We start from the raw sequence: 11,853 nt of genomic DNA, 5'->3' as shown, positions 1-11,853 counted from the left end.
GGTTCTCCACGTTCTCTCTTTTATCATTACATGCATATGAATCCCCAGCAGTTTCAGCCATAGATACAGCTTGACCAGAACACTRTGAGCTTTCTGGAGAAACAGCTCTTTTTGCTTGTGTGAAGAAAGGAGAGTCACAGTTGAAAAAATAAACAGATTCTGTCTGGTACCAACTGCACTGCTGCATTGAGGATTGCTGTGAGGCAACAGTCTCTCCACAGCCCAGCAAATCCAAGCAGGTCTCATGAGAGMCAGCTGTGAAGACTAATATATGTCTGACAGTCAGGTTAGACCAATAAATACTCAGAAATTTAATAAACTGCACCTCTGGTATTGTAATTCTGTTGATTTGATTTGCTTCATTCTCTAATGACTCCCAGTGGYTCAGGAATGTCACAGACACCCTCAAAGGAGGCTGTATCATCTCAGAAAACAGAGGTGTCTGTAACATCAGTCTCTTTTGTGGAGYTCCCACCAGTGGAGCAGACCAAGTGAAATCCAAAGGCACAAAATCAGCATTCTGCTATGGAGCTAGACAATATTTATATAAACCTGACAAAGGGAACAAGGCAGTGCCTCCACACGTGAGCAGTTTAAACAAAACCCCATCAATTCCATTGTAAAGGAAGGATTTTGTAAAAGAAGAAGGAAACTAGTGSTGCGGCCTGTAACAAAAACAAGGCTCAGAGAACAGACAAGCTCAATGGAGCCCCTGTAAGGTCAGTGARACCAGGAATGCACAGGCACACTCCTCTGAGATCAGGACAGAAGAGAGGGGGACACCAATACCTCCAACTACATATTCAACTTCATGATCCAGGGCCTCACAAGAGTGAAAGAACTCTGGGAAGTTCTTATACATACATATGAAATTAAGTCAATGAAGCAATACATTATTCAATTCAGTTTGAAGGTATTTTTACACCTTTTGGGCAAGTGCATGCAGCCCATCCCTTAACACTGACAGCAGGTTATGTTATAAAAGGTCAGCTGCCCACACGCCTTACAACAAGCTGAACTCCGGGGATATTGCTGGTCTCTCTACTGCCTTCAAATGTGAGACTTGGACAGGAAACACAGAAATGAAGGAARTTACAGAGATCCAAGGTTCTCTTCCACTCTTGTGCATACTTCTGTTCAGAAAACTTCACGTGGCCGAGGTGTTAATGAGTCAGGACATCACATTATCCTTTGGAGTTTTGCATTCCTTCSAAGAAAYAATGCCTCTCTCACAAGCTTAGGCTGTGTTAACTTTCYAGACATGACTGCCAAACCCACACCAACATATGTAGAAAATGTACACACACATCAAAGCGGACATGTAGATATATAAATTCACATAAAATGCATGGAATAAGCTTATTCTGCATAACAATAGCTTTGTTTCTGCCACAGATATTCCWTCAGAGATGCAGATTTTTACAGTGGCAACCACCAGTACACTTGACATCTTCATATATGGCAAGCACAGATACACATACCGGGAGGCTGTGGCAGGTAGGCCCCAATTAATTTTGATCTCTTCTTTTCATATCCCTTCTGTGTGATGTCACCTGCCAAGAAAAGAAAAGGAAAATCCGTAAGATGTGGGTAAGGACCATGTCTAGCTGCTTAAYGGCAGCACCATCAGCTTAGCCACCTCTGCACTGTTCAACAAATGAAAAGCACAGAACGATCATTCCACTCAGAAAAAAAAAAACCTCAATTTACACCAGAACCATTCTGGTAAGTAAATACCCAACCTTGACTTATTTCAGCACCAAAGGCCAGCATCACAGAATTTTAGAGTCACCTTGGTGYGTTGCACACAGGCTTTCAAAAGCTGCAATGACCTTCATTAGGTTAATAAACAATGGATTATATAGAATGCGTGGGCTTGTAGTGGCTGGCAAAACACATCACTGATTAGCATTTTCTATCATTAATGGGATTTTTCTAATCGAGCATGTAAGGCACAAAGGACTTGAAACTGCTGCTCTATCATTTCTGCAATATAAATGTTTTAGCTAATTTCTGAGCAGTAGTGAGGAACAAAACCAAAACAAATCTATGTTAGATCCACTAAAAACACTACCATAAAGGCTTTTTGTCTGGCTTTCCACATAAACCTCAAAAAATAATTTGGAGACAAACATCTGTATTTCCTAAATTCAATTGAAATGACACTTCATTGTGTCTCAAGCTTACCCAGGTAAGCTRTTTATTAATTATAAAGATTAAAAAATATTTTTCTGTAAAAGTTTTCTAACAAAAAATGACGCATAATTAGTTATGTAGAATAAAACATATACTTTTAGTCTTCTTAGAGTTTAGGAGAGGTTTGGCACCAACGCTGAGATACAGTCCTGACTCTGGAGCTGAATATTTTATTTAATACATGCATGTATGCTTGTGTTCAGTATGATCTACTCCAGGGACTGAAAGTGTAGAAACCACAAAAAGAAGRGGAGCTTTGGCAGTGATGTCCAGCTGGACACAGCAGTGTGAGCCTGCTTGTGCTCTCCCATCCCTGTGCTCAACCCTTCCTAAGGACACCATTTGGCAAGGGAACAACACACTCATTTCCATCCCAGCTGCTCTGGCAAATGGATGCTAAATTAGCACCAGTGTCTGCTGGGCTGAGATCAATACYAACATAAAAACATCTTTAAAGCTACTCCTTGCTGAATCACCTTTTTGTGGGAATGGCTCCAGTAAGCAATAAGGAGGCAAAATTCTCCAAACCTCTCTGCCAGTGTCCTGAGCCAACCTCTCGTCCCTGCTTCAAGAACAGTCCTTAAAATAACACCTATAGCCTTCATTCCCTTATCTCAAACTGCTCTACAAAAGAAGTTGGCTGAAATATCTGTGGTTTTAAATGAGGAGAGCGTGACTGGAGCACTTGAAATGATAACATTCCCATATTTACGCAGGAAAGAAGTGGCAGACTTGGCACGAGGTCCCAAGCCTTTAAAGTTCAAACCCACTGACTTTTCAAGCACATTTCTTCCCATTTTGAACACTTCTGGCATGTGTTCAAGCTAGTGAAACAAGCTCCCTCTCCACTGTAATCATCAGCTTCTCACAAACCAAACAGTAACAATAGGCATCACTTCATTAAAATGTTTTAATGAAAAAACATGTTTGCTTTTAGTTGAAAATTATAAAACGTGAATGATTTTTTCTTTTAACCTGTTGCTAAACAAATTACTGTTGACTTCCTATGCCCATCAACACCAAATTCTTATGCATTCCGACACATCTCAAGCAAAAATTTGGTTTTCTTATTTGCTGCCACTCTTTTAGGAGAACAGAGACAYCCTATGGAGAACCACAGCTCCACTGTGAAATGTAAAAGCTGGCAATGCCATTTTAGATATGAAACTGTTAACAAAAGGTGCTYAATTATTGGTTACTCTTGCACACACATGGTAGTACACACACATGTAAATCAATAACTCATGCTACATATTCCAGACATGGCTCATGAAACCTGCACCTATTCCTGCCTTAAAGTTTCTTCCACTGGTTTATCAACCTATATTGTCCTTAATGGAATGAAATGACAGGAATAAGCAATTTCTTTGACACCAAAGTGGGTGTATCTCTTGTCAGTAACATGCCTTTATTCAAATTGGTATCCGCACTCACTATTTTGAAGTTCACCACAAAATATTTACTCTGAGCAGAAACACTAGTGACTCCTTCCCCAGACCACTGACTCCACAAAAAAAAATCACCAATATAATGAGGTTCTGAGACAATTAAATACAAAACTATTTCAATTTCCAGGAACAAACAGCAAATTACTTTGGAATTATCACTAAATTTCCTGCAATCATGTCCATAATTTCCCAAGTAACCAACCACAAAAGACATGCACAAGCAAAATACAAAATCTCCACAATTTTCATTGTAGCATTACTTTCACCATTTTGAGGTGGAAGGAAGTCAAGTGCATCGTGTAGTCTGGGGAAGTACTATGTTTTATTTATCAGGATTAATGCTGTTTGGATTCATTTGTGGTTTTTTCAGGTAGGCTGACTTCAGGTTGTAAACAATAGTTTATTAACCATTAAAACATTATTGTGAAATATGTAAAAATGCTGCATTTCAAAGCTGATTGTGAACTTGTGTATGCTCCTAACTTACACTAAGCACAGCTCACCAAAGTGAGGTGAGCTTGAACAAGCTCATTTCTATTAAAAWAAGTCTTGGAGAGTCTCTCCAGGCACAAGAGGGAAAACGCCGCGTTTGTGGTGAAAAGGACAGCACGAATGAAACACCATCTACCCCTCCAAGGAGGAAGGTGGCCCAGCCAAGCCAAGCACAGGGCCAGGGCTCTGGCAGCCTGTAACCCTACTGCCATCACTTTTATTTGTSATTTGGGCCCTGTTTCTGCAGCTTCTCCAGCTGCAGATGGCAATGCTCTCCGACACCAGCGCCCGCAGACAACGCGTATTCCGTAGCTATATTTAGCAAAGCCGCGCTGGAGTGTAAGTTCATTCGACTGTGCTCAGCACAACTGTTACTGCCTGCATTGGACCCCATGTCTTCTTTGAAAATTTACCATGTTTTCCCTCTTTCCTTCAAAATTGCTGCATTTCTGCCTCGTTACAAAGATTATGGTCTCAAGCTGGGGCAGGTGGGGCAGAGCATTGTAACTGCAGCACAAACCTGTCACGAGCAAGAAAGGAATGCCAGGTAACAGAGAGCCCCTTGGGATACTCCACGCTGGAGACGACACTTTGAGGAGTAAGAAATGCCTGTAAACAGTGAAGTCATTCCCATTMTCCCATCCCCTTCCCAGGCCTCTCCATGAGTCAGCTCCATCCATTTCTATGTCATGTTCTATGCTGAATCACACCTTAAAATGAAAAGGCACATTTTGTAATCAGCCAATTATTGACTTCTTAGTGCTTTGGTGAAGGGAACATTATTAAATGTGAAAATATTTCCACATGAAAACACCTGTGCATTACCACTCTTCTTTAAAGCATTTGCACTTCCAAAGCTGAGAGTGGTTAGAAACACTGGTACCACAGAAAAGTAAGGTGCTGTTCCACTTTCATGAAAGTAAAATTCTTCAAGTTGATATAGTACAAAASTTTCATTTTCAACTGAAATACCTATTAGCTGGTCTATTATCACTTCTGAAAACAAACATGTCCAGTCCTGAAGAACTTCTACCATGATATATGAAGTAAATTTATCCAAAATTATTGGGTTAYACAGGGGAGGAAAATAAAACCCAATACAAGCTAAATTTCATCACATCTTTCTTTTTTTTCCTGGAAGATCCCAAAAATTCTTACTGATTTCAGCCTTTCACAACCGAGCATAGATAGAAAGCTCATGACAAAAGCAGGGACCAAAATCACCTTGTTTAGTGCAGTGAAAATTCAATTTTGTAGTCGTGATCTCGAAACCTGACTGATGCTGCTGTTTCCACTACACATACATGTTTTCAAAATGAAATTTCAGGCTGGGACTTTGAATTAGTTTAAGGCACTTATGGAAAAATCCACCACGGGAAATAATGCAATCAATAACTCCTCTCAAGCACAGACTAACACAGAGCTCACCGGTGAGTGCCTTTCCTTTGCCCATGATTTTCTGCCCTCTAAAGATTCAATTTTCTGTACGACTTGTTTATGGCTGATGACTCAAATTCAGTGTCAGCATCTTGGCAAGAGGGATTTGAATGAAACAAAGCTCCTCATAAAGAGAACTGTGAGTCATTTACTTCTCCCACTCATGATGCAGACAGTCTCCCTGTCTGGTCTCCCAAAAATACASCAAGAGACAAAAGATTTCATTTTGGAGGGTGCATGTATAGAGATATCAAAATTCCACAAATATATCTCATGTAATACGTACAAGAACACAAAAATATATATCAGGAGTAATTTTCTTTTCCAACGTCTTTAAAAAATGATGTTTAACCGTAGCAGCAGCTTAGAAAACTGCTCAGAACTAGGATGARCAAACAAATGGTAAACCATGGCAGTGGGCAGAAAAATTAATGGGATCCCACACTTTCACTGCAACCAGTGCCATAAATTACAGARTTGCTCAAGTGCCTTTAAGATTATGCTGTAGCTTAAAGGTTTCAATGACAATTTCACCCACCTTCAGCCGAATTCTTTTTTTCCCCTAAGGATACATTTTGTTCCTGTTTGTTGCAAGCAAAGCAGAAAATGGCTGAATTTCAGTGAAGGATAAGAGTGCTCCTTGTGTACTTACAATGTGAAGCTTCTAATGTTTCCTAAAGAGGTTCTAATTCAGGAGAAAATACTTAGATTATGCTATTAACAGAGAAGGTCAACTATGTTAACAGGGCTGAAATAAGAGATTCAAGGTCTCCTGAATTTTGAAAGGATTCCTGTTCAAAATAARTACTTTCTTCCCATTCTATTAACAGAGAAATTAAGTATGTGCTGCATAACCTGCTGAGTGCTTAGTTTTAATTCAAGTTGCACGGTTTTAAAGAAGTATGGGAGCAGGTAATAATTTTATACRGAAGCAATTTCTTAGTATCTCCACCTTGAATCCCAGAAGACCCCTTCATGAGTTTCCCCACTTACTTTCTGGTCCCAAAATCTTCAGCACATTTTCCCAATACCCAAAACACTCCTGGGCTTCAGAAGAAAGAAAGAAAAAAAAAAAGCAGGAAAGAAAAAACAAAAATCCTCCCAAAGGAACCCCSAAACACCTAATTTAAGGCAATTAAAACAATCCCAGGGATTTGTGAGTCAGACTTTGTCGGGGCTGGGGAGTAGTGGTGTCTGCCAGCGGCGTGGCAGCGGGCCAGCAGCCGGAGACCCCGCGCCTTTGAAGCCACGGAACCGTGTGGTCCTCGGGCATCCCGGAGCTCCCCCGGAACGGGGAATTTGCGCCRCACTACTTTTATGGCCTGGATTATTGTAAAGTAAACAGAGGCTGGTTGAGCAGTGAAGGTTTCCATTCTCAGTGTCAAGGGTTTATTTCATTATTTAAAGCTTTAACGAACACTTTATATAATGAAAGCAATCCTTGCCATTTTTGGAATTTTATGACTGTTAGGACCCTTCATAATGTTGTTTTCCTTCCTTTATTGCTTTATAAGGCTTATGGGGCACCCTTGAAGTGTATATCCTTTCTGCAGCTGCTGGAAGCTCATCTTTCATCTCTCCACTGGCTTTCCTGYTGCCTATGAGGCATTTGCCTGTTCTAGTTATTCTCCCTGTCTCTAACACAAACGGTGCAGAGTCAGATCTTGCTCAAGATAAAAATAAAATACAATTCTGAAAAGCACGCCTAAGGAAACATTCCTGATAAATGTTACTTAATAGGCAGGCTTTATATTTCAAGTTAGAAATGTTCCCTACAGAAAGATAATTACAGCAGTAATTCCACTTATCATTATTTAGAATTTACAGTTCAGAGCAAATCAGACATTTCCATAAATGCCGCGCTGCGTACTGCAAATTTGTGTCCCGATTTTTTCCTAGCCCTGAAAATGCCTTCGAAAAAAAAACCACAGCAGGAGGAGGAGGAATCCTAAAGGAGGAACATATAATAGATGTATGAAACAAAATTGAGAATACATATCCAAACAAGCCTGTGTGCATTTTTGCTCCTCTGGGTAGAAAAATATGTTCAAGCTTTTCACAAGGAAAAACCTGCAATTTTGAAGTAAAATGGTAAAATTTCATTAAGAGTGAAATTTGTTATTTTAACACTTCTCTAGGAAGTAGCCTATGAAAATAATTCTCCTGCGTGAAATCTTGTGCTTTTAACCATCTTTTCAGTACTTTGGACATTACTAGATTTAACCAAAAATGTCCAAATGAGTTAATTTTCTTGGAAGAGAACACAAATCTTCCACAAATCAACAGATTTCTAAATCCTTCATCCATAATTTTGCTTCCAGTACACTGATGCATCACAGCATGACTGCAGATCTCTTCCCAAATTTCAATTCAGAACAGAAATCTGGAACTTCTTTTTTCATATGCTGAAAAAAAAAACCAGACAAACTGCTTTTTTATATTGCAGCATTCTCCCTATTGACTTGGGTTCACCACAAAGCTTCTGTATTTGGTATTGGTTATGCTAGTCAATAATAGAACTGATTCTACCTACAATATCTAAAATAATGTTATTTTACCCTAATGTGGGTTAAAGACATTACGTTGATTTTAAAAATAGGTATTTAGAGCAGTTGAACTGTAATATTAGAATGCCAAAATGTCCAAATCCCTTCCCACAGATTTTTTGTAAAAATAGAACCTCTTCTGGGGAAAAAAAMCAAAAAAAAACTCTTCACACAAATGCAAATTTCCACATACTTCTTTGACAGCTGGATGAAAAGCGAGAAAAGCACAGATATCTTAAATTCTTAAATACCACAGGAAAACTGAAGCAGGAATACTCTTTTTTTAAACAATTCGAAGACCACTAATGATTGTGGAAGAACACTGAGGAGTTTTAAGTAGTTGTGAACAGGAATAGGAATTACCATGACAACTATGCTGAGTGACCRTAAGTCTTTAAAAATGTATCATTTGGGAGATCATTGAGCTCAATAATCTGGTCAACAATTTTAGTGCATCACATGACACATAGGACTTCGAAGAATTAAAAAAACAATTATTTATGAAGAGAACATAAATGTCTTCCATGGCAATATTCTTTTTTTCTTTTTTTTCTGAAATGATTGTGCTTAGTTTACTAAATTCAGTAAGTTATTTCCTATTCTATCCCAAACTTTGTTGTAAGCAGTTTGGGATCATAAATGCCYATTGCCCATAAAAGTCTGATGCACCCATCATCTGCTTTCCTACTTCCAACAGCTGAGGACCAATCCTCTCATAAGCTCCAAGTGCCAAGGGTAATTGATGTGAACAATGCAATGCTCAAGAAAGCCTCCAGACACCTCCAAGGTCTCATAAGCAATTCTCCCAACAAACYAACCCACACTCTGCTGCCTTCATTCCAGTTCACAGGAACTCCARTTCTGTTTTCAAGCTTCCCAACAAGAGTAAAATAACCTGTTTCATTTAAAAAAAAACCCAAAAGTATAGAAACTTATTCATTTTAAAAACATCCAAAAGGGAACAACCTCCTCATACACACAGTCCAACATCCTGCTAGAGGAGAACAGCAGATTAGAGTGAACACCCTTGCTCTGAGTGATGAGCACTCCAGCAACAACAGTGAATAGTCACTCACATCCTCTCTGTCTCAGCAGATTTTTAACTATTCTGCACAAAACAAAACTACCTAATTCAGAGCTCCCGTCTTAGAACTGAAGTCCCGTGTACTGCAGGAGAACTTGTCAAACACTCTCAGGAAGAAAAGAGTCTCATCTGAAACTAAATTCAGTTGTACTTACTTTTTTTATTCTAAGCTGTTATAGCACCTTCTTTCCGATTTTTTAAAAATTTTTCTCACTGATCTAGATCTTTTCATTTTGAAATCATTATTTTTCATTTAATTATATATATATATATATATAAAATAACACTGGCTTTCCTGGTTCCTCAGTAGACAAACTTCATTTGCCTAAAAAAAGTGAACTACCTCAATAAACCAAGAGATCAKGCAGTTTTGTACAACCTATCTTATCAAAGATAATTCAGGTTGTGTTTTATTAAGTTTAAATTTACCTCCTAGTCTTTCATTTTTGCATTTAGCATTCCAGTGCTGATATTATCTAGTCGCCTATTTCAGCAAATTTTTCTTCCAGTGTTATTTATAAATAATAACCACCACACAAACTTAACTAAAAGGATAAAGGCTTCCCAAATTGCACAGTTCCTGGAAGTATTTCTTTTCCTGCTAACATGAAAAAACTTAACACTCATTTCTATTAATATGCAGTTCAAAGAAAACTCAGTTCAGATTTTTAACAAAATGTGGGCCTRAAAACTAAGGAAAATGTATGCAGAGCAAAATGATCTACCTATCCTGGAATGCAGAGTAAATGAAATCTGTCTCTGGACTCAAGAAAACAGAAAAATTAATCCTCATTTTAGAGCCTGCAAAGGCAATTTAGGCTGTTATGTTAAAATATATTTTGTTGACAGTATATTTGATCCAACAGGCATATATGACAAAAAGAGCAGCCATTCAAAGGCCTTCGCAATACATGAACTGCAATTCATGTTAATAAGATACCCAGAACACTTCATGTTTTCTAGGCAAAAAACTACATTTGAAAACTGCCACTAGTGTATTTCCAAAGAACTGAAATTCCACTTTTAAAAGAAATAACCTAAAATGCATTCGTGTCATTTTCCCACTTGGTTCCACAAGGACCTCGAACAGYAAGATGAATTAACATCATTTGATTACTCAACTCAATTGCAAGCATATTACTAAAGGAACAGAAAAGCCYAAAAGCACCTCGCTGTTCTCCTGTAATGTGGGCAATGAAACACTGRAAATATTCATCCTTTGACTCAAGGACTCCTATTACCCAAAGGCTGACTCAGATCCTACTCTCTTAAGCCTGCAAAACAACTTGAAAGGGAAAACAGTTGCATACCTTCAATTACCTCAAGACAAAATCGATGTCCCTGCTCTCCAAAGGTTTCACAATATTTGACAATTCCATTTTTTTCCCCTGCTGTTGTTCACCTCTGAAGGCTCCTAAAGGTCTGTAACATCATTACAGACCTAATGTGACAGCTCATAGTGATGCTGGCACTAAGCAGCTGCTCTCATAGGAGGCATTACCCTCCAGAGCCCATGAAACACGGCACTCAGAAATCTGCAAGCCTCTGCTAGGTCCAGGGCACACAGCTGGAAAATCACATCTCCATATTCTCATCCTTCTTCTTTTCCTCCATTTCCAGCTTACAACTACTCCTGATCAAGATATGGAAATTTGCTGTGGTAAGCCAGATGTGCAAACATTTTCTTTTTTTTCCGCAGTTCTGAGTTCATGATTTATTTCATACGTTAATGAGGTTATTCTGTGATTTCTGTAGCCTTTTCCCTCWGATTTCAAAAAATAATAAAGTACTTCAACCCAAAAGAAGCCACTAATTTCACATCCTTGTTACATTCTTTCCTGCAACACAGAGTTCTTTTCAAAAAGAAGCTGGAATTAAATCATAGCTATACTTACTAAAATAAAAGCAAGCAAAATTTTACTGAGTAGTGTTCATTTTCACCTGTGCTAGAGGCCAAAACCAGCACTGCCTTTCTACCAGGCAGGCATTTGCAAAGGCCATTTCCCACAATGACAAGTTCAGCACTCGAGTTTGGCTTTCACAGACACGGCTGSTTTAGAAGTTGAAGTTTTTGAGAAAGCCCATGAATGCACATTTGTAACAATCTGTCAAAACACATACTCCTTCTGCTCCTGTGCTGCAATTGTCATGAAGGGAGAGGTAGGTAATTATTATTGCAAATGTTAATTTGCTGGTTTGGAGGAATTCCCCTTGTTGCTTATTCWTTTTGTGGATCCGTAGGTAAACCAGCAAACATGCCAGCACGAGGACTGAAAGAACACCAATATCACACCTTACAAAACCCAGCACTCCATTTCCTTTTACATTTCTAATGCAGCTATACTTTAGAAGTGCCAATAAAGATTACTTAACATGCAGAAAACCAACAAGAGAATTGATTTAATAATCTGTTATTAAGTCCTAGCTGGGAAATAGGACTAGCAGAGCCTGGGAAGGTAGCCATCTTTTAAGAAATTAAGAAATCAAGAATTAAGATAGGATTTACACATATTCACAAAACACTTTTYAGCATAATTCAGATAGCACATCCACATACATTGCTTTGGGCAGAAATGTGTGACCAGCATCGCACATCAGCCATCAGCCCTGTACTGCCATCCAAGATCTTCAATCCTGCAGTTGAGGCATC

At 38.7% G+C, this 11,853-nt stretch overlaps 1 protein-coding gene across 1 annotated transcript in view; it reads right to left on the bottom strand.

The window, feature by feature from the left end:
• Nucleotides 1–11,853, bottom strand: part of LOC130583102 (disco-interacting protein 2 homolog C-like) — a gene marked incomplete at its 3' end in the record, with an annotated part of 172,041 nt that overhangs the window by 10,540 nt on the left and 149,648 nt on the right. The window contains exon 2 of the mRNA XM_057382221.1: nucleotides 1,482–1,553. Within this exon, the coding sequence (XP_057238204.1) occupies nucleotides 1,482–1,553 (72 nt within the window). The remainder of the gene's footprint in view (nucleotides 1–1,481; nucleotides 1,554–11,853) is intronic.

The sequence above is a fragment of the Malurus melanocephalus genome, unplaced genomic scaffold (genome assembly GCF_030028575.1).
Source record: "Malurus melanocephalus ecotype Western Australia unplaced genomic scaffold, MMel_1.1 scaffold_556, whole genome shotgun sequence".
Classification (NCBI taxonomy): Eukaryota; Metazoa; Chordata; class Aves; order Passeriformes; family Maluridae; genus Malurus; species Malurus melanocephalus.
The sequence above is the reverse complement of the archived record's forward strand: the minus strand, read 5'-3'. Positions and strand labels throughout refer to the sequence as shown.